The 23,681-nt window shown below is 44.4% G+C and overlaps 1 protein-coding gene across 2 annotated transcripts in view; it reads left to right on the forward strand.

Moving 5' to 3' along the window:
• The window catches only part of MTARC2 (mitochondrial amidoxime reducing component 2), a 40,044-nt gene that overhangs the window by 15,728 nt on the left and 635 nt on the right, over positions 1–23,681 (forward strand). For both annotated transcript variants that reach the window (XR_006199042.1, XM_042925869.1), the window contains exons 5-7: positions 11,550–11,611; positions 11,699–11,770; positions 14,124–14,254. Coding sequence is in view for 1 of the 2 variants with exons in the window: in XM_042925869.1 (XP_042781803.1) it covers positions 11,550–11,611; positions 11,699–11,770; positions 14,124–14,250 (261 nt within the window). In the remaining variant the exon portion in view is untranslated. The remainder of the gene's footprint in view (positions 1–11,549; positions 11,612–11,698; positions 11,771–14,123; positions 14,255–23,681) is intronic.

Genomic DNA, 23,681 nt, shown 5'->3' on the forward strand with positions numbered 1-23,681 from the left:
AATTTGAGTAGGTGGAGTTTTATTTTTTTTAATTAAAAAAAATGTTAAGTGACCTTGTGTTCTCTGTTTTATTCCTGCATGGTGATGGGCTTTCTGACATAATACCTAAGGCAGAATACTCTTTTTTTCTTTATTTTTAAATGTTTATTTATATTTGAAAGAGAGACACAGTGCAAACAGGGGAGGTGCAGAGAGAGGGAGACACGGAATCTGAAGCAGGCTCCAGGCTCTGAGCTGTCAGCACAGAGCCTGTGACGCGAGGCTCGAACCCACAGACCACGAGATCATGACCTGAGCCGGAGTTGGACGCTTAACCGAGTGAGCCACCCAGGCACCCCGGGCAGAATACTCTTCTTTTTCTAGAAAAGTCCTCTGATGGTACACATTTTAAAAAATCCTTGGTATAAAATGATGCTCATGTTGCCAGTTTATTCTGCCTGAAATTAGGAAGCCCAATAATTAAGGGCCTAATGCATTAACCTGTCTACCCGGTGCAGTTGTACAACCATAGCCTTTCAATTAGTGGGACTGTATGAAATATTAATGATAATATTCATAAATATTTAATAGAGCAACTAATAATAAAAAAATAGCAAATCTAAGCATGGTGCAAAAAGTCAGGCCATTATTTATTGCAAAAATCCAGAGCAATAGTAGAATGCATTGTGCAACATTTACTCTTTGTGACCCGAAAAGTACTTTGTACTTTTTTCTACTAACTCCGAATAGTAAGCACATTTTCAAAGGTGGCGTCTCTTGGGCCAGTGCAGTGCGTGAGGGTTCTGGGAAGGCAGAGCAGTGGAATTTAAAAAGAGGACAATTGACTAATGCTTCTTATCTGTGTGGTTGGCCATTGCAGGGGTCAGTGTTTCCCGAACTTTGCTCACTATTCTGGTGAACAGGACTTGGCTTTTTCCCACCCCCCCCTGGAATATGTTGTTCATATCCTTTCTCACTCCGCAGTATGGAAGAACTGGGGAGAGCCTGCCAGAGATTTGGTGTGTTCCCTGTCACTGTCACTCTGTCACTTCTATTCTTCCAGAAGCTTCCAGAGAGGTGGTAGGTCTTGAAGCCAGGCGGCTGTGGTTGGGTCCTGACCCTCATCACTCTCTGGCTGTGTGGACTGGGGGTTCTCAGTACTCTCTCCTTTGCAGCTGCTGAAAAATAAAGTTTTTGCAAACCATCATCCCCCACATTTTCATTCCCCCAAATCTGATTTGGGACGAGTTGGGATTTTATTTGGGGGCTTAGATTAGAAGTCTCCATCCTGGAATAAGAATGTCCTCTGCCTGGCTTCAGGGATTCCTGAAGTAGCAATGATAAGAACACCATATAAAACAGGAACAAAACAACAGTAACCACAACACTCACAATTGTCATGTGTGTATTAAGTCACAGGCACTGTGCCGGAGGTTCACATGGGGTATCTGTTTTTTTTGTTTGTTTCAAGTTTATTTATTTTGAGAGAGAGAGAGAGAGAGAGAGAGAATCCCAAGCAGGTTCCAGGCTCTGAGCCGTCAGCACAGAGCCCAGCTTGGGGCTCGAACTCACGAATGGTGAGATCATGACCTGAGCCGAAGTCGGCCGCCCAACCTACTGAGCCAGCCCAAGAGCATGTGACTCTTGATCTCAGGGTTGTAAGTTCAAGTCCCACATTGGGTATGAAGCCTACTTAAAAAAAATTGTTTTGCAAAAATTTTGTTTAAGTTATGTCTGCTGTGTGCATGCATGTGTGTGTATGTGTGTGTGAAAGAACATTAAGAAACAGTGTGAAATGTGATTTTTATTTTATTTATTTTAATGTAATTTTTTAAAAAACACTTTTATTTTTCTTTCTTTAAAAATTTTTTTAAAAATTACATTTATTTTTGAGAGACGGAGTGAGACAGAGCGTGAGCAGGGGAGGGGCAGAGAGAGAGAGAGAGAGGGAGACACAGAATCCAAAGCAGGCTCCAGGCCCTGAGCTGCCAGCACAGAGCCTGACTCGGGGCTCGAACCCACGAACCGTGAGATCATGACCTGAGCCGAAGTCGGACACCCAACCGACTGAGCCACCCAGGTGCCCCTATTTTTGTTTCTTAAATATTTATTTATTTTAAAGGAGAGAGAGCACACACATGCACTAGTGGGGGAGGGGCAGAGAGAGAGAGGGAGACAGAGAGAATCCCGAGCAGGCCCCACAGCACTGCCAGCCTGGAGCCCAACGTGGGGCTGGAACTCACGAACCGGGAGACCACAATCTGAGCCGAAATCAAGAGTTGGACGCTTTACCAACTGAGCCACCCAGGCACCCCAAGACTTTTTTTTTTTTAGAGAAGTTATAGGTTAACAATAAAATTGAGAGGAAATTGTGAAGATTTCCCATAGACTCCCTGCCCCGACATATGCACAGCCTCCTTCATTAGCAAAGTTGGTCACCAGAATGATACATTTTTTTTACTAAGGATGGACCTACACTGACACATCATGGTCACACAAAGTCCACAGTTCACCTGAAGGTTCTCTCTTGCTGTGGTACATCCTGCGGGTCGGGACAAATGTATAATGACACCCCCAACACTGTAAAACTTGCAGAGTGTTTTCACTGCCCTAAAAATCCTTTGTGTTCTGCCTGTTCACCTTCTCCCCACCCCACCCCCACACCTCTGGCAGCCACTGAGCTTTTTATAGTCTCTGCAGTTTTGCCTTTTCTCCAGTGTCCCATGTTTGGAATCCTACAGTATGTAGATTTCTCATATTGGCTTGTTTCGCTTGGTGATACGCATTTAAGATTCCTCTGTGTCTTTTCATGGTTTAATAGCTCATTTCTTTTTAGCGCTGAATAATTTTCTGTTGTCGGAACGTACCACAGTGTGACGTATCCATTCACCTACTGAAGGATATCTTGGTTCCTTCCGAGTTTCGGCAGTTATAAGATGTCATGTTTTACGTTGGTTCAGGGTGAAAAATGTTCGCTAGTCATCGAAGAAGGTAGTGTTTTCACCTCTCTTATGGAGCTGTGGAAGCTGAGACTCAGAGAAGTTGAGTTACTTGCCTCACGTCGCCTAACTGGCCTGTGGCCGGTGACAATTTGTGCTGTGGCATAATGTTCTTTGGCAGAAAGAAGTTAAGCCCAAATCTCGTGTTTATGGACTTTGCTAGAAGCAAGCTGAAAGCCCCAAACAGTCATTTTTCTTTCTGAATGAATGAAAAGCACCAAGATGAGGCCTGAGGAATGTGGGTGCGGATTCAGGGGCCACACTCAGCCCCCTTAGGCGATTCCTGCTTGCCTTTCAAGTGAGGGGACCCATGCCCTCGTCTCGGCTGCTTTCCTGACCTGCCCATTTTGTTAGGAGCCTCAAGCAAGGCCCTTGCACAAGCCTGTCCTTATTTACATAAGCCAAAATGATGAAAAGGGAGACAGGACTCCTGGGTAGGGGGCAGACTAACCCACATTTCTAAAGAATTTTCTAGTGGAGTCGGTACCTTGACTTAAGGAGAGCTCCTTATGCATTTGCCTTTTTGTTTACATCTCAGTAACTTGAAGCGTTTACTCTAGACATGTTTAGGGTCCGGAAAAGGGGGAGCTGAAGAATGGAAAGCCAAATCCTAGGGCTTCAGCTCCTTTCCGATCACGACGAAATGAGAATACCTCTGTGGGATTCCGCATGGCCCCACACTGCTTCGTCCTTCACTGCACCCACCGGGCAAATGAAACACCCCCTGGGAAGCCCATGGCCGGGAAGATGAGCGGATGTTGGCTAAGAAGGAATGTGTTGAGGTCTTCCTGGGCAGCTGTTTCCAAACTGGCTACACATCACATTGGAGGGGTTTACACAGGCCTGATGCTGGGTCCCTGGGGCGGCCTGGGCAGAGGAGCCTTTAAGGCCCCCCTGATGATTGCAGCCTGCAGCCAGGCTGCAGAGCCCCTGGCCTGGGGTCTTCCTGGGAGCAAGATAATTACAGGAGCTGCAAGTGGATGTGTAGACCAGAGGGGCCACTCTGTGAGCTTGACCTTACTCCTCTCTGAGCACTCTTTTCTGATTTTATTAAGAGGTTTTTTTTTAACGTGTGTTTATTTTTGAGAGAGAGAGACAGAGCATGAGCGGGGGAGGGGCAGAGAGAGAGGGAGACACAGAATCCGAAGCCGGCTCCAGGCTCTGAGCTGTCGGCACAGAGCCCGATGCGGGGCTCGAACCCACAAACCGAGAGATCATGACCTGAGCTGAAGTCGGACACTTAACCGACTGGGCCACCCAGACGCCCCTGTTTTCTGATTTTAAAGTTGACAGATTTTGCTAACGGATTTTAAAGGTTCTTTGCAGCCCTAATGTTGTATAATTTCTTTTGTCTTTTTCTTCTGTTAGGCTGTGTGTGTGTGTGTGTGTGTGTGTGAGAGAGAGAGATCAGTAAAGGCACTTTATCACAAATATCTCTCAAACCTCTCCAATATGACCTCTTTCTTGGCTTTTTTTTTTTTTTTTTAACAAACACTTCCTTTGTACATTCTACGTTTCATTTTTTTTTTTTTTATAAGTGAGCACGTTTAATTTTTCTATCAATCACATGAGGTTGGTTTCTCAAGATCTTCTTCACTCTCTTTTTCTTACTTATCCCTGGTCCCAAATGAGCAAACCTTTAAACTGTTGAACTGAATTAGGGGCGGGGATCTGGCTACCGAGTCGTGTTTAACATATTTTACCTGTGCCTGTAGATATGTTAACTTTTCAGATCACGAAGGAAATAAAAGCCTTCAATGACAAAAGTACGTGGGTATTCCCTTTGAGCAGGTATGATCCCACAAACATACACATTTATGCATCACAGGTAAGGTACTTATCTTAAAACGGAAGTCTACTTACCATACAGGGTTACGTTGGTTTCAGGTGTACAAAATCGTGGTCCAGCAATTCTGCGTTTTAGTGCTCACCATGATCAGGGTAGTCACAGTGCAACATTATTTCTGTATTATTAACTGTATTCCCTACGTTGTACTGTTCATTTCTGTGACTGAATTATTTTGTAACCGGAAGTTTGTATCTCTTAATCCCCTTTACTTCTTTCACCCATCCCCTCCCGGACCGTGAGATCATGACATGAGCCGAAGTCAGATGCTTAATTGACTGAGCCACCGAGGAGTCCCTATTTTGTTTTTTGTTTTTTTTTTATATTCCACATGGGTGAAATCGTACATATTTGTCTTTCTCTGTCTGACTTATCTCACTTAGCGTAATACCCTCTAGGTCTGTCCATGTTGTGGTAAATGGCAAGATCTTTTTTGTGGCTGAGTAATATTCCATTGTAAACGTATACCACCTCTTTTGTGACCATTCATGTATTGATGGACACTTGGGCTGCTTCCGGATCTTGGCTACTGTAAATAATGCCGCGATGAACATGTATCTTTTTGAATCAGTGTTTACATATTCTCTGGGTAAATACCCAGTATTGGAATTATTGGATCATATGGTAATTCTATTTTTAATTTTTTTATTATTACTTTAATTAAAATTTTTTTAAATGCTTATTTATTTTTTTAATCTTTATTTTTTTTGAGAGAGAGACAAGAGTGTGAGCAGGGGAGGAGCAGAGAAAGAGGGAGACACAGAATTCGAAGCAGGTTCCAGGCCCCAAGCTGTCAGCACAGAGCCCGACGTGGGGTTCCAACTCACAAACCATGAGATCGTGACCTGAGCTGAAGTCAGACACTCAACCGACTGAGCCACCCAGGCGCCCCATGTTTATTTTTTGAGAGAAAGAGAGAGAGAGAGAGTGAGCAGGGGAGGGGCAGAGAGAGAGGGAGACACAGAATCCAAAGCAGGCTCCAGGCTCCGAGCTGTCAGCACAGAGCCCGACGTGGGGCTCGAACCCACGAACCTCGAGATCTTGACCCTAGCCGAAGTTGGACGCTCAACCGACTGAACCACCCAGGCACCCCTTCTAGTTTTAATTTTTTAAGGAACCTCCACACTGCTTTCCACAGTGTCTGTACCAATTTGCGTTCCCTCCAACAGTGCACGGGGGTCCCTCTTTCTCTGTATCCTCGAAGAGTGGCCATTTGCTTTAAAAGCTACCCTAGAGAATAGGCCACAAATACAGATGCTGAGGTAGTGATGGAAGAATAGTGGAGGTAGGAGTCATCTGGGGGACTCCCCCCCCCCCCACTCATCCCCCTCTCTCGTCTGCTGGAGGATTGTGATTCTCAGTGTGGGCCGTGGGTGCTGAAGGCAGTTCAAAGCCCCCAGGCTGCTGCCTTTGGGAATGGAACTGGTGGCCGCTTCTCCCCGACTCTGCTGTTGGTGGGTGTGGGGCCCCTTAGCATCCGTCAGGAGCTGAGCCTGAGGGGAGACTGGGGTCTCTCACGTCCACGAGGCACTGGAAACCTCGTGGTTCTCACCTCCCTGAGAGGAGCCTGGGCCAGGTTCAGCCGCATCAGCCCCGAAGAGTATCCAACCCAGCGCATGCACCTCAGAGATGCACAAGCAGCCAGGATTCAGGGTCTCCCCTTTCCACTTTTGTAGCTTGTGGCTGCCGTTGCTTACGTTCGGCGGCCTCCAGGGAATGGAAGCTAGCTTGGCAGAAAGGCTGAGGCTTCTGTCCTGCCCTTCTGCCTGGATTTCCCCAAACAACAAATTCCTCCTGGCACATTTGTTATGCATGGAGGTTTACAGGAGTGTGTCTCCTTTGATTCTGTAGGAACATACACCAGCCAGCGTGTAACAGGAGGAGACTTACACTCTCAGGATAAAACACACTGCGTCTCCAGCCAGTGTTCTCCAGCATACACGAGAAAGCCTCGAGAGAGAATCTGGAACCCCGGCTGCAGAGATGGGGAAAGCTTTTCAATGATTCAATTCAAGAATCTTTTTCAGATAAAGTTAATTTTTTTTTTTTTTTTTTTTGGCATAAAGGTAATTTCTTAAGTGTGGCTTACTCTGGGGACGCCTGGGTGGCTCAGTCGATTAAGTGTCTGACGTAAGCCCAGTTCATGATCTCACAGTTTGTGGGTTCAGGCCCCGCGTCGGGCTCTGTGCTGACAGCTCGGAGCCTGGAGCCTGCTTCGGATCCTGTGTCTCCCTCTCTCTCTGCCCCTCCCCTGCTCGCACTCTGTCTCTCTCTCTCTCTCTCTCTCAAAAATAAATAAACATTAAAAAAAATTAAAAAAAAAAAAAAAGAACCACCTTCCTCTGTGGTTCTGTATTAGTGTATCTTTGAACTATGCAATGATTCACTTAGCCATTTCTTTGTGATTGAGCCTGTAGGTGGTTTTCCATTTCCCCTTACATAATAAGCAGCTTTGTAAAACAGTCTTTGCCTACATTTCTCAACTGATTCTTAAGAAAGGCTGAGTCAGAATTTTATTATTTATTTATTAAAAATACCATTTAGGGGCGCCTGGGTGGCTCAGCGGGGTAGGCGGCCGACTTTGGCTCAGGTCATGATCTCACAGTCCTTGAGTTCGAGCCCCGCGTCGGGCTCTGTGCTGACAGCTCGGAGCCTGGGGCCTGTTTCGGATTCTGTGTCTCCCTCTCTCTGACCCTCCCCTGTTCATGCTCTGTCTCTCCCTGTCTCAAAAATAAATAAAACGTTAAAAAAAAAATTAAAAAAAAATACCGTTTAATGTTTATTTTTGAGAGAGAGCAAGTAGGGGAGGAGCAGACAGAGGGAGACACAGAATCCGAAGCAGGCTCCGGGCTCCGAGCTGTCAGCACAGAGCCCGACAAGGGGTTGGAACTCACGAACCATGAGATCGTGACCTCAGTTGAAGTTGGACACTTAACTGACTGAGCCACCCCGGGCGCCCTTAAGTCAGAACTTTCAAGGCTTTCCGTATATCTTGCCAAATTGCTTTGCAGAAGCTTACCGATCATACCAATTTATGTTCCCACAAACTGAGCAGAAGAGCGCCTTTTTTCTTATGCCCCTGCCAGCATCGATGCCTGTAATCCTTACTAAATCTGCTAAGTGAAAAGTCGCATCTCATGTAAATTGCTAATTCCTAGTGTGTGGCATCTTGTGTTAGTCCGTGAAGGAAGTTTGGCTGTGAGGTGGAGTTTTACTTCAGCTAAGGAAAACTTGTTCCCTGCAAGTTTACACATTGGCCTAGATTCTGGAGCACTCATGCTTGCAACAGACGTTTATCGAGAGTTTACTGGGTGCTCATCTCTGAGATAGATGCTGAAATTACAGAAATGAAGTCACTGTGTCTGACTGCAGGGGTCTCAGGACGAAGCAGGATCAAGGGCTCAGTAGCTGGATGGTTGAGGTACAGATAAGGGCTGAGATGTATAACCACACTCGAGGGAGCCCAGAGAAAGGGACACTCCGTGCGTGGTGTGTGTGTGTGTGTGTGTGTGTGTGTGTGTGTAGGAAGAATGCCACAGGGTTGCTTTTTAAAAAAATTTTTTTAATGCTTATTTATTTATTAAAAATTTTTTTGTAATGTTTTTATTTATTTTTGAGATAGAGACAGAGCATGAGCAGGGGAGGGGCAGAGAGAGAGACACAGAATCGGAAACAGGCTCCGGGCTCTGAGCTGTCAGCACTGAGTCCGATGCAGGGCTCGAACTCACAGACCATGATAAGCTCATGACCTGAGCTGAAGTCGGACACTTAACCGACTGAGCCACCCAGGTGCCCCAATGCTTATTTATTTTTGAGAGAGAGAGAGAGAGAGAGAAGAGAAGAGAAGAGAAGAGAAGAGAAGAGAGACTGTGGGGGTGGGGGGTGGGGCAGAGAAAGAGACACACACACAGAATCCTAAGCAGGCTCCAGGCTCTGACCTGTCAGCACAAAGCCCGACACAGGGCTCAAACTCATAAACCATTAGATCATAACCTGAGACAGAGTCGCACGCTTAACCGACTGAGCCACCCAGGCGCCCCTAATTTCATGCATTCTCAATTCAAACTAATTTTAATAAGGGGGCCTTATTATTTTCATCTAAGAAGTGAGTTACTAATTACATTTAAACTTGCTTAGTGTTTTTTTACTGTAAGTAACCCTTTGCACCCAAAATGCCAACCATGATCAGATTAGGATGAGAGTGATGTTATTATATAAAGTTATTAATATTTTCATAGGTGATTAGAACTGGGGAGCCTCAGACAATTTCTGTGAATGCAGACAATATGTTATTCTAAACTGGGTCCTGCAGTTCTCTAAGAGTGAAAGACCAAGATTGAATCTGTTTTATTAAGCTAGGAACCCCAACTGAACTCTTCAGACTTTCCTGCCTCATATCATAGTCATGAGGTAGAGTTTCCACAGATCTGTGGCTTAAAATATGAAATTCACCATCCCTTGTACGAAGGCATTGGAAGGGAGCTACTTGAGGGCGAGCAACCCTCTGGGAACCTATGGGCTCACATTCTTTGGGCCGCAGCACCCTCGTGTGGCCAAGTGTGGCCAAATCCACCCTTTTGGACTGCCCCCAGGCCAGGGTAGCACCACGCCCATCACTTACCTGCGCAGAGGCCATATTACTGGTCACGCTCCTGGTGGGGGATGGTGGTGGAAGGTGGGGGGAGTGGGGGAGGTAAGGGGGGGTGGGGGTCACATTCTGCCAGGTGAACCACCTGTTCTGATTATCTTGCAGTTTTGCTGTTCGCATAGGGCACGTAATAGATAGGGTACAGAGATTCTGTTTGTTACCTGGTGATCCTTGCCTTTTACGAGGGCTGTGTAGTTCATCCGTCGACTGCTGGTTTGGAACACAGACTTTTTTTTTTTTTTAATTTTTTTTTTAACGTTTTATTTATTTTTGAGACAGGGAGAGACAGAGCATGAACAGGGGAGGGTCAGAGAGAGGGAGACACAGAATCTGAAACAGGCTCCAGGCTCTGAGCTGTCAGCACAGACTCCGACGCGGGGCTCAAACTCATGGACCGCGAGATCGTGACCTGAGCCGAAGTCGGCCGCTTAACCGACTGAGTCCGCCCCGGGAACACAGACTTTATTTCCTTACAGCACTGCTTTCATAAATGGTGGGTGGGAACCCAGGGCATCCACAGAGACCGCTTAACGTCAGCTGTGCTTGTATCCTATAGGAGATTTGTGAGGTGGGGAGACCCCATTAGGTACTGGAGTGCCTTTCCTGTGTTTGCTAAGTCACCCCGCTAGTCCTGGGGGGTTAATGCACCCCTGCAAGAGCGTCAGAGCATGACTGGAACCTGGTTATCGGGGTGGAAGAGGAAACATTACGTGTTAGTCCCTCCCCATTGCTCTGCCCTGCCTCCAGCAGAAACTCTCATGTCCCCTGAGGGGGAGTAAAGGACCAGATGAGACGAAATGATGCCTCATTTCCTTACCTGGAGACTGACTTCTCACCAAATCCCTTGGACGTATGGCTTCCAAACCTCACTTGGGTTGAGAGCAGGAAACAAGTTCTCAAGGGACATTCTTATCGCATGTGATTCAATAACAGATGGCTCCCTGTTAGCAAGAGAGTCCTATAACATGCCCTCGTTATACGTGTGTGCTGTGTGTGTGCTTGTGTATGAGTATATATATCTATGTATATATAATGTCATCTGTATGATCTCCATCTGTGTGTATATACATGTACATATGTGTATGTGTAGACAGATGAATAGAGATAGAGATTGATTTACAAGCTGGGTGGTTAGAAGCCCTGCCCTCAGAATCTGAAGTTTTCAAACCTAGCTGGCTGTGACCCTGAGAACATTTTGCAATCTCTGCAGGTCTGTGTTTCTTTGTGCAAAATGGGGATCATAATAGTTCCTTCTTCAAAGTTGTGAGGATTTATGAAAGCCCTGAGGCACATGTCGGCACTACCCGCTGTTCAAGGGCGGGAAAGCAAGGCAGGGCCCGTGACTGTGGACTCTGCCCACACTCCCCGCCCCCAGGGCAGGCTGCCTCTCCGTGGATGTGGAAGTGTTGAATGTTGAATGTGTGAATCTCATAACTGACTTCCCTTGGGTGATGTCCCACTTGTCAAAGAACCATCAGATTTTTTTAAATGTTTAATGTTTATTTATTTTTGAGAGAGAGAGAGAGAGAGGCAGAGGGGCAGAGAGGGGAGGGGCAGAGAGAGAGGGAGACACAGAATCCGAAACGGGCTCCAGGCTCTGAGCTGTCAGCACAGAGCCCGATGTGGGCTCGAACTCACGGACCGCGAGATCATGGCCTGAGCCGAAGTTGGATACTTAACCAGCTGAGCCACCCAGATGCCCCCAAAGAACCATCAGATTTTAACTTGGCTTCCACTGTAGCTTAGCTATTAAGGACAAAGTGGGATTGTCTTGCAAGTTATACATTTCTCATTATATATCAATAAGTTGCCCTTCTAGTTCGCTTATGATTCTCATGGCCAACTGCCCCCCAAATAAGGTCTGTTCTTGCCGTACTGATAGAGTCCGGTTTCTGAGACCGCGAGGGAGGAGCTGGATCCTGGACACCGATGTGCTGTCTTCCCTCGCGTCCCTTTGGGACATGTTTCTTGGTGTCTTGCTCTCTGCCTTCTTCTTGCTCCATAGTTGGTAGCAGCCAAAGAATAAACTGCTTTGAAGACGAATGAAATCACAAGATGACCTATCCTTTCCTCTTAGGATACCTGGGATGAGCTCCTCATTGGCGGTGTAGAGATGAAAAGGGTTTTGGCTTGCCCCAGGTAAGCGTTCTCTCGAGAGTCAACCTCTGGGGTGTGGCACGTTCGTTGGCTTGTGGCTCTACCTAACTCTTGGTTTTTGAATGACAGGTGCGTTTTGACCACTGTGGACCCAGATACCGGAGTGATAGACAGGAAGGAGCCACTGGAAACCCTGAAGAGGTAAACCGCAATGTGTCCAATGTACTTTTAATGTTATCCCCGTCCTAGAATTACCTGTGGGTGTAGGTGCCCTGTGTGAGCACCTTTCACTCCACCTTCTGGTTGGTATGTGTCTGTTGGTTCGTGGAAGTTGCCTCCTCTTTTTTTATGGACTAATCTTCTGGTACTTTTAGCAATTTTTTTTTTAAGTTTATTTATTTATTTTGATAGAGCGCACAAGCAGGGGAAGGGCGGAGAGAGAGAGGGGGAGAGAGAATCCCAAGCAGGCTCCGCACTGTCAGGACACAGCCCGATTCGGGGCTCAATCTCATAAACCGTGAGATCATGACCTGAGCCGCTATCGAGAGTCAGATGCTTAACCAACTGAGCCACCCGGGCGCTCCACTTTTGACATTTTTTTAATTTTTTTTTTTTAACGTTTATTTATTTTTGAGACAGAGAGAGACAGAGCATGAACGGGGGAGGGGCAGAGAGAGAGGGAGACACAGAATCGGAAGCAGGCTCCAGGCTCTGAGCCATCAGCCCAGAGCCCGACGTGGGGCTCGAACTCACGGACTCACAGACCGTGAGATCGTGACCTGAGCTGAAGTCGGACGCTTAACCGACTGAGCCACCCAGGCGCCCCCACTTTTGACATTTTTAATTGCATAATACTATGTTTTGAAATTTTCATACCTCTCACATCAATTTTTTTTAAGTTTATATATTTATTTTGAGAGAGAGAAAGCCAGCAGGGGAGGGGTAAAGAGAGAGGGAGAGAGAGAATGCCAAGCAGATTCCAAGCTGCCAGCACAGAGCCTGACGTGGGGTTTGAACTCACAAAACCGTGAGATTATGACCTGAGCTGACACAAGAGTCGGACGCTTAACCGACTGAGCCACCCGGGTGCCCCTCTCACATCAATTTTTAATAACATTCAATATGTATTTCTAAATTAAGACCTCAAATACTGTAATTATTTTTGTTTATTAGACTCAACATCAAGGAATGTGAGACGAATTGAAGTTGTATAATGAAGTATTAGAAATACTGGAACACAATGAGTTGTCTGTTTATTGAGGAACTTCTTTTACGGCAGGATGTTTCGTTTTGATATTTAAGGAATTTGGGTTGACTTTAGTTATAAATGCAGAACGTGTTTTTAAAACTAAGTTAACAGTTTTTGGGGAGGTGTATTCTATTTTGTTTCCCTTTGGTCTGTTTTGTTATTTGTTTCCAATGGGTTTAAGTCAGAAGAAGAGGTTAATGATAGACTCCCACTCTTTGGGGTCTATTATTCAAATATACGGTGGTTTTGTTTTTTGATTTTTGAGATTCAGTTAGTTTTCTTTAGACAGGGCTTTTGAAAAAAAAAAAAAAACTTTGCTAGTAGTCAAGCCCCATGCCATTTTTTTTTATTAAATTTTTTTTTAATGTTTATTTGTTTTTGAGAGAGAAAGAGAGTGAGTGGGGAAGGGGCAGAGAGAGAGAAGGAGACGCAGAATTGGAAGCAGGCTCCAGGCTCCAAGCTGTCAGCACAGAGCCCAATGTGGGGCTCGAACCTATGAACTGTGACATCATGACCTGATCTGAAGTCAGATGCTTAACCGACTGAGCCCCCCAGGCCCCCCAGGCCCCCCAGGCCCCCCAGGCCCCATGCCATTTGTATCTGTGTCTTCATTTTTGTTCACAGAAGAAACTCAGCTTTAGGCTTGTAAACCTACGGGGTGGAAAGCATAGTACTTAAAACTTAGATGCCCTGAACAGAAGATTTGGAGAGTTCAGGGCAGTTCCTTTTCGAGCTTGGGTGAGCATTTGTTGCAGACAGTTGTGAAGTTGGAGATATACATGCAAACATTCCACATATTTATTTATTAAAAAAAATTTTTTTAATGTTTATTTATTCTTGAGACAAAGAGTGTGAACAGGGGAGGGGCAGAGAGAGAGGGAGACACAGGATCCGAAACAGGCTCCAGGCTCTGAGCTGTCAGCACAGAGCCTGACGTGGGGCTCGAACCCACGAACTGTGAGATCATGACCTGAGCTGAAGTCGGACGCTTAACCGACTGAGCCACCCAGCCACCTCGTTTATTTATTTTTTAATGTACTACTTATTTTGAGTTACACATACAAGTTTTTTTCTTTTTGGCCTCAAGCAGAAGCCAGGGAAAAATTGGTTAGACTCTGAGGATACTTCTTGAAAAACCAGGATTATGTGCAGTTTGACTAATCGCCCCCAGACTTCTCTGTCCAAGGAGCAGAAAAGGCTTGCTGTTTATTTATAGGCCTTGAGGATAAAAACCTGAATTCTGTTGAGAGCACTTAGATTCCTATTTCCCTTTTGTGCCTGACGGTGAATTTTTGCTTCTTTCAGCTACCGCCTGTGTGATCCTTCTGAGAAGCAGATCTACAAGTCGTCCCCACTTTTTGGAGTCTATTACTCAGTGGAGAAAGTCGGCAGCTTGAACGTTGGTGACCCCGTGTATCGGATGGTACCGTGACATGGTATGGCGAAGGGCCGGCTTTGCTGCCGGAACGCAGCGCCTCAAAGCCACGGCCACGTTCTCCGGTGTTGAGATGTTTTTATGTTTTGCTGTTTTAACTCTTAGCAGAATGAGCGGTCTGGGTCCTGCTCTTGGGAGTTGGAAAAGTGCCTTTTCTTTTTCTTCCCTCAGCAATCTGATTTAGTCCAAATGGGCTTCTCTCACACTTCGCATTCGCTTATAAAATGCTGACGCAGGAGCCCCAGCAGAAGACAGGTAGATGTTCTCAGTTCATTAAGGAATAAGGAAATAAAGGTGAGCAGGTCACCAGAGTTCTGTATTGATTTTTTTTTCTGTCTCTGTTAGTGAAATGAAGGGAAGTGCTTCATTATTCAATATCAACTTGGAGAAAAACAGTGAATACTTTTTGTAAAATTTATTAAAAGATTTTTTAAAATTTATTTTTGAGAGAGAGAGAGAGAGAGGCAGAGTGCAAGTATGGGAGGGGCAGAGAGAGAGGGAGACGCAAAGTCTGAAGCAGGCTCCAGGCTCTGAGCTGTCAGCACAGAGCCTGATGTGGGGCTTGAACTCACGAACTGTGAGATCATGACCTGAGCTGAAGTCAGACACTTAACCAACTGAGTCACCCAGCCCCTAAAAAATTTATTTTTAAAATATGATTTAAAGTTTGAAAAGTATCAGTGCATCAAGGTGCCTGGATTCTGAATCGCGAGGTATAAAATAATGTTCTCACACTGATTTCATCAGGCCAAATAAAACCTTGATGCCTGGAGCATAATGCCTGACCCCCAAATTATAGAAATAAAGTCATTTGGAAGACTTTCTCAAATGACTCTTCTCAAAAAACCAAACTGAGTTTTGAACTGAATTTTGAACTGAGTTTTGAACCAGACTGAGTTACCTCATGTCTGAAACTCTTGACCATCCTTCTTTCTAATTCTGGCCTGACCTTCTCACCTTCTCGCTTGACAATCTTTTTTTTTTTTTTGATGTTTATTTATTTATTTAAAAAAAAAATTTTTTTTAATGTTTATTATTTTTGAGAGAGAGACAGAGACAGAGAGCAAGCAGGGGAGGGGCAGAGAGAGAGGGAGACACAGAATCGGAAGCAGGCTCCAGGCTCTGAGCCATCAGCCCAGAGCCTGACGCGGGGCTCGAACTCACAGACCGCGAGATCGTGACCTGAGCTGAAGGCAGCCGCTCAACCGACTGAGCCACCCAGGCGCCCCTTTAATGTTTATTTTTGATAGAGCATGAGCAGGGGAGGGGCAGAGAGCGAGGCAGACACAGAATCTGAAATAGGCCCCAGGCCCTGAGCTGTCAGCACAGAGCCCGATGCGGGGCTTGAACTTACGAACCATGAGATCATGACCTGAGCTGAAGTCAGACCCTTAACCGACTGAGCCACCCAGGTGCCCCTCACTTGACAATCCTTGAGGACAATGTGGGGCAACAGTCCAGACAGTCTAGATCCAGCAGCGGGTAGACTTGGGTTCAGGATCCTAGCAGCTCCATTTCCTAACTGGGTTGAGTTATTTAACCCCTTAGCCTTAGTACCCTTATCTGCAAAGTGGAAATACAGATAGTTCTCCCTAAAACAATCAAAGTGGTTTTGAGGATTAATTTACATAAAGTTGCAGCATTACAACAGAAATGTGGGGCATCTCGGGTGGGGGCAGCTAGCATGGGCCAGGAAGGAATTTACCCAGGGAAGAACAAAGGAGGTAGAAGTTTACTGAATACACAGCAAGGGAGCAGGGGCGAGATCCCAGAGGAGGGACTGTCTGTCACGAGGTGGTGGTGGTGGTGGTGGGGCTATAGTTATAGAGCAGAGTGATGGAGTGTGGGGACATGTGGAATTTCCCCCTTTTTGGCAGTGTTAGGAACCGTGGCCAATTTTAAGTAGATAGTTAGGGCTTAAAGCTTAACGAGCCTGTTTGCATCCAGCTCCGTGTTCGCTGGGGGCCCTTTTGTCTTGTTCAAGTTTCCATAGCTCAAGCCTGTTGCCTAAAAGCAGGCTCTACAAGAAACATAAGAAATGCTCAGTAAATATTAGCCATGATTTTTATTGTCATCATTGCAAAGGGCCTCCTAGGAAGACTGGCAGAAGTCAGCAAAGGGTAAACATTCTTACCAGAATCAGCTCTTCTGAATCTGTCTGTAGTGCCCAGCTGAGAGAGAAAAATACAATTTCATGTTCCCCCTTCCTTTCCAAATCCAAACCTGTTGTTTATAGATCCTTTCTCTCCCAGGGGTAACCATTGCCTTTCTGCTTGTCTTGTTTTGTTTAACTGGTCTTGGCTTTCTGCCTGTCTGGAATTTGGGGTTGTTGGTTCTTTCTTTTAGCTGTCCTTGAGACTGACTCTAGCTTTGGGGAAGGTAATATCCATTGCCCCCTCATTGAGGACCATCTTTTATCCAAGGGGGGTTATTCAGTACTGCCAGAAATACTTCATGTTTATTTATTTTTGAGAGAGAGAGAGAGAGCAAGAGAGCGTGGGGTGCGGGAAGGAGCAGAGGGAGAGGGAGACACAGAATCGGAAGCAGTCTCCAGGCTCCGAGCTGTCAGGACAGAGCCTGACACAGAGCTGGAACTCACAATACGCGAGATCATGACCTGAGCTGAAGTTGGATGCTTATCCAACTGAGCCACCCAGGCGCTCCTGTCAGAAATATTTAAAATTCAAACTATAAACCAAGAAGGAGAAAAGCAAATTGGGGATAATGTAGTTGGATGCATGGATCAACCCCTACTATCATTTAAGTTGCAATCCAAATTTTTTAAGGAATCGAAAACAGCCGTCCTTATCTGACAGATCTTTTGCAAAATACAAGTCAGCTCTAGAGGCAATTCAAAATTCACCTGTTCCTTTACCAATCCCAAAGCTGCTCCTGTCTATTTCAAAAAGCTTATAAGTTATTGGCCTAAGGAAACAAAAGTCCTTGGCAAACCTTCCATTCTTTCTGTGTTCCTTAAAGTTGTACACATCTTATCATGTCTTTGAAATTTAAGCATAGCCCACAATCAGGTACCTAAGACTAAGGGGAAAAAAGAAAAAAGAAGAGAGGCCTTTTTGAAAATATAAACTACTCTAAGGGCACTTGTGCCCAAACTCTAGCAGGCCTCCTTAATTCCAGACACAGATACAAATCTTAAAGCTCTTCGTCAGCAATACTAGTAACTGTAAGGTTTTTACATGTGTGCGTTTTGTGTGTATGTTATGAATGTGACATATTTTCCTGCCTCTGGATGGTAGTGCTAAAATTAATTTGTAAAAGAGCTCCATTTGGTTGGTGTGAAGGCAAGCATTTGTAAGGATTGGACATTCTAGAACTCCAAAAAAGACAGAAACTAACCCAGATGTTTTTTAACTTCACATGATCTGAGGAAATATTTGGTATTAAAGCTAACCCAAGGTTGTTGGTCTATTAAAATAGACATGTCTTTAGAGTTATCAATATTAAATATAAAACTTTTATCCTACTTGAGTTTACTAGCTAAATAAGTACTTGTTATCACTTAGAGGGTTTGTAAACAAAAGCATAATAGCTTGGGAGAATGAATGAGTTCTCCTCATGTCTCATAGTTTTTGTGGTTAATCTTTTTCTTTTTTCTGTTTATTTATTTATTGTGAGAGGGAGAGGGCATGAGTGGGGGTGGGGCAGAGAGAGAGAGGGAGAGAGAGAAACCCAAGCAGGCTCCACAGCTGTCAGCATAGAGCCTGATTAGGGGCTCATCCCATGAACCATGAAATCATGACCAGAGCTGAAACCAAGAATTGGATGCTTATTCTACTCAGCCACCCAGATGCCCCTTTGCGGTTAATCTGTACATAATTGTTGGGAGCTGTTAAAAAACAAAGTTCAACCAAATAAATTTGAAGATCTAACTAGCTTTATCAGGCAGCAGCCCATCTAGCAAGTAGTGGGGAGCTCTGAGGAGTTGTACAAGATGGAGGGTTTTTATTGAACCGGTGTTGGGGGGGGGGTGGGCAAGAAAGTTATTAGCAAAAGAAAAGGATAGTTCCAGGCAGGAACAGGAGGTCTTGTCATGCAGATCACTTCAGCTTCCTCTGGGGGATGGAGAGGGCCTAGGTGGTGATTCCTTGGTCCCCATCAGAAAATTCCTAACTGATTCATTAAGACTACATTTCTGGGGCAATTAGATTAGGTTTTAAGCCTCAGTCTACTGACTTGAGGCCTTACCCCAAGTGATACCATTTTGGGCCTGTGGTTTTCTTTGTAACAGAGTAAATGACTTAGATATAAATTTGATTTATATATAAATTTAGATATAAATTTGAAGTAAGAGCCTGTAGATGCGATTTTTTGCAACAGTTCTATATTATGGTATGTGTACTTACAATTAGTTTCCCCAAATCTTTTTGTAAACTGAAACAAGTTTTGCTAAGTTAAATTTCTTGAGTATCTAGATTATTTCCAAATGAGATAAAATACTGGAACATTAATTATTAAATCTAGGTTTATCTACTTTGGCTTCCTTATTACAGAGAAACTAAAAATAAATTTGGGTCTGTTAATAAGCATGTTTGGGTTTGTTAATAAGCCTTCATTGGAAGGCTGTACGTTGAAAAAGCCCATCATGGTGTCTGTTGTCAATCGGATGGGGGCCCCCAAATGTGGAACGAATGATTAGGTGGAAGCTGGTAGAAAGGGCCAAGATCAAGAATTCACCTGAGGCAAACAAACAAACAAAACAAACAAAGAGTTCACCTGAGGAAGAACAAAGGCACAAGTTTATTGAATACACTTCAAGGGGGTAGCAGGAAGGACAGCTGAGGAAAGATTGTCTGCAATGAGGCAGTGGGCTGGGGCTGTTTTTATTTATTTATTTATTTATTTATTTATTTATTTATTATTTTTATTTTTATTTTTTTTGCTGGGGCTGTTTTTATTTATTTGGTTTTTTATTTGTTATTTGTTATTTTTTTATTTTATTTTATTTTTTTGCTGGGGCTGTTTTTAAAGGGGGAAGAGGAAGAGGTGTGGCAACATGGAATTTTCCCTTTTTCCCTTTTTTGGTACCTGTGCCTGGTTGTAAGTAGCCTATTGGTCAGTTAGGGCTTATGGATATTTCGAGGTGGGTCACCTGATGGGCCTGTCTGTTTTCAGCCAGGTGGTCGCTGGGGACCCTTTTGTCTTGCTCTCTCATTCCTGAAAGTGGCCTCTAGGGGCACTTGGGTGGCTCAGTTGGTTAAGCGTCTGACTTTGGCTCAGGTCATGATCTCATGGTTTGTGAGTTCAAGCCCCGTATGGGGCTCTCTGCTGTCAGCACGGAGCCCACTTTGGATCCTCTGTCCCCTCTCTCTCTGCCCCTGCCCTGCTCATTTTCTCTCTCTCAAAAATAAATAAACATAATAATAATAATAATAATAATAACAATAATAATAATAAAAGGGGCCTCTACTCCCATGTGTCTAGAAATTAAAAAATGTATTGATAAATTTACATATCTAAAGAACACTGGTGTAACAGTTCATAATTGCTTACTGCTTAGTTTTTACTTTGTTAACGTTTCTAAAGGTTAAAAATTTGAGTTCATATATATAATTAAAGTTACTAAAATTAATAAGAGAACATCTCCATATGCCAGGAATGTAGGATGTGTTTTCAGTAACAGAAGGTATAAGAAATAGAAATCTATTTTTTTTGTTGAGGGAAAAGAAAATAATTTTGTCCTAAGGTGAAGCTCATTGTTTAAAGAAGAAAAACATAGCACAAAATCAAAATGTAAAAAATAATAGTAACGATAAAGTTGTAGAAGGTTTGTGGAAAAGGAGTCCTTGAAAAGGAATTTTAATGTGTGGTCAACCTGGCTAACATTAAAATTAATTTATTTACAAATAAGTTTTATTTATTTATTTAAAAAAATTTTTTTTAACGTTTATTTATTTTTGAGACAGAGAGAGACAGAGCATGAACAGGGGAGGGGCAGAGAGAGAGGGAGACACAGAATCTGAAACAGGCTCCAGGCTCTGAGCGGTCAGCACAGAGCCCGACCCGGGGCTCGAACTCACGGACCATGAGATCATGACCTGAGCCGAAGTCGGACGCTTAACCGACTGAGCCACCCAGGCGCCCCTACAAATAAGTTTTAATATCAAAACTAAGTTGGTGCAAAATTAGAATTTGGGGTTCTGTCTGTTAAAAAGACAAAGTTTTTCTTTTTTCCCCCTGGACTTTTGGTCTGCTTAAGTCTTTTTGAGCTGGAACATTCCTAACAGATTTGCTAATAAACTAATTGGACTTATCTGATACATCACATTACATGAGAAGCATTGTCAAATAAGCAGTAATTCTAAGCCTTCTTTATGTTGCATTGTAAAATTGTGGCAAGTGGATGAGGTCCATTGTTCTTCTGGAGAAAAACAAGAAGGCCCCTCATTGCCAGGCTTTTGCCACCTTGACGTCCTTACAACATGGCAGCGGTCTGCTCCTGACGTAGGAAAATGAAGGCGGGCAGACAGTGGCTGCAGACAAAATGAACAGTCGGAATTACAGGAAACCCAAGAAGGCCGCTTGGTTCTCCCTGGCTCCCTGACCAGCCCCATGTTTCAGCTTTTGCGTTCTTTCACCCGCCATAGTACATTTAAGATGACTCCAATTACACACAGACGTTGGTGGAGAGACATCTATAAAGCTGCAAAAGTCTGAAATAAAACAAAACAAAACGAAACCGTTTTCATTCCCAGAGACCCCAGACCTCCCTCTCTCTAGACCCTTTGTGCACCTGTACCTTGGAATCATTCGACGGCCAGTCGGTATGGGTTATCAGTGTGCCCCTTCAGAAGAGGACCAAAGAGGATGATAGACTTGAAGTATGTAAACCTCGAGTGTGTGACTATCACAGAGAAAAAGCAAAAACATCGGACCTGTGAATGCTGCACAGAGGGTCAACAGAAGGTTCGAGAACTACAGAGCACAGCTGACAGTGGTGCAAATTCCTTAAATTTTGAGCACAACTCTGTTAAGCTGAGGGTCTGATCAAGAAGGGGGAATTGTAGGGACGCCTGGGTGGCTCAGTTGGTTAAGTGTCCGACTTCGGCTCAGGTCACAATCTCACCGTCCGTGAGTTCGAGCCCTGCGTCCGGCTCTGGGCTGATGGCTCAGAGCCTGGAGCCTGCTTCCGATTCTGTGTCTCCCTCTCTCTCTGCCCCTCCCCCGTTCATGCTCTGTCTCTCTCTGTCTCAAAAATAGATACACGTTAAAAAAAAAATTAAAAAAAAAAAAAAGGAAGGGGGAATTGTTAACAAGAAAACCACAGCCCCACAATGGCTTCACTTAGGTTAAGGTTTCAAGTCAGTAAACCAAGACTTACTGCCTAACCTGACTGCAGTTTCAACCCCCCAGGAATGTAATTTTTAACCAGGCAACGTGGAATTTGCTGGTCAGTAGCAGCAAATGGCTGGATAGACCCCTTGCCTAAACAGGCGCACCCTTGCCTAAACAGCACGTTCCTTGTTAATAAAGTCCTTCCCTCCCCTCCCCTTCCCTCCCCTCCCCTCCCCTCCCCTTTCTTTCTTTCTTTCTTTCTTTCTTTCTTTCTTTCTTTCTTTCTTTCTTTCTTTCTCTCTCTCTCTCATCTTCTCTCTGCCTTTAAAAACCTTCCTTTTGTTTAGCACAGGTCCCCTCTACTTGCTAGATATGATGTTGCCTGATTTATGAATCATTTAATAAAGTCGATTAGATCTTCCAGTTCACTCAGTTAAATTTTGCTCTTTAACACATGCGTGGGGTGGACTGGAGCCAAGAGGGGATGTGAAGGGCCAAGCAGGGGTGACGGCGTAAGACGTATGCAGGGTGCACGCTGTGGGTGTGGTGAGGGATGTGTGAGTGCCCAGACCCTTCACGTGACAGAGATGCTGTTGGCCACTGGGCCCCAAGCTCCCTTTCAGCTTTATTATCCAGCACTGCCCCCCGCCCCCCACCCCTACACACCACAGGCACTTGTCCTGCCGTCCATGCCCCAGAGCATGGAGAACTTTCTTCTCTGCTGGGCATTTCTGTTCGGCTTTAAAAATAATGGTAACGTTACTTATCTACTTTGTGAGCCTCTATGGTTTTTGCATTCTGAATCCTTAATATGACAGGTTGATTAAAGCTTTACAAAAATAGCAGTTAATATTTGCACTGGGGTTACTTACCCATTTAAAATTTAAAACTTAATTATATAAGAGTTTACCTGTTCCATTATGGATGCAATACATGTTCCTCATGGTGGATTTAGAAAATACCAGCAAAGTTGAGGAAAGAAATCACCCCGTGTCACTGTTTAAAAATTTTATTCTGGAGGCACCCGGGTGGCTCAGTTGGTTAAGAGTCCGACTCTTGATCTTGGGTCAGTTCATGATTTCATGGTGTGTGGGATCGAGCCCCACGTTGGGCTCTGTGCTGACAGTGTGGATTCTGCTTGGGATTCTCTCTCTGTCTACCCCTGCCCCACTCTCTCTCTCATAAAAATTTTTTTTTTTAATTCTGGGTTTTTTTTGTTTGTTTAATGTAGCCATAATTTGTGTGTGTGTGTGTGTGTGTGTGTGTGTGTGTGTGTGTATATGTAATATGTACATATAATCATTCATAATATATGCATGTATAATATATATCATACAGATATATACTGTATATCATATATGTATGCAGATATATATCATACATATATGATAAATATATGCAGAAGTATGTATCATACACATTTCCAGAGACCTCCAGCCTTTTCAAAGGTCATTCTGATGGCTTCATAGCATTACGTTGTAGAAATAAATAAGCACCATTTTAGAGTATTTGACACTGGGACTACATCCAAATTTGTTGTAAATAATATTGTAATATATATCTTTGTATGCAGAGTCACTTTCAAATCAAGTTTTCTGTAAAGTAGATTGCTAAAGTGGAATTATTGACTCGTGGGAAACAGACATATTCTTTAACATCTTGACTAATGGCTTGCTTTCTTTTTAATGTTTTTAAAATTGTTGTCTTAATGTTTATTTATTTTTTGAGAGAGAGAGAGAGACAGAGTGCAAGTTGGGGAGGGGCGGAGAGAGAGGGAGACACAGAATCCGAAGCAGGCTCCAGGTTCCGAGCTGTCAGCGCAGAGCCCAACGCGGGGCTTGAACCCATGGAGTGTAAGATCATGACCTGACCTGAAGTCAGATGCTTAACCGACTGAGCCACCCAGGCGCTCTTTGACTAATGGCTTTCAAAAGTGTTCTTCCCTCGTTGCCACCTCATGTCATGTGAGAGAGATCCGGGCTCTGGGCCCTTGCCAGAACAGGGCGGGCCACTAATAGGCTGCTCTTTTCCATTAAGGTAATTTGGCCCAGGACATCGTTCACGTTTCCTGCATTTTAACTATATTGAGTGACTGTTCTGTGAGTGTGTGAGTTATTTATGACCTGTAGGAGAAA

Source organism: Panthera leo, chromosome F3 (genome assembly GCF_018350215.1).
Source record: "Panthera leo isolate Ple1 chromosome F3, P.leo_Ple1_pat1.1, whole genome shotgun sequence".
NCBI lineage: Eukaryota > Metazoa > Chordata > Mammalia > Carnivora > Felidae > Panthera > Panthera leo.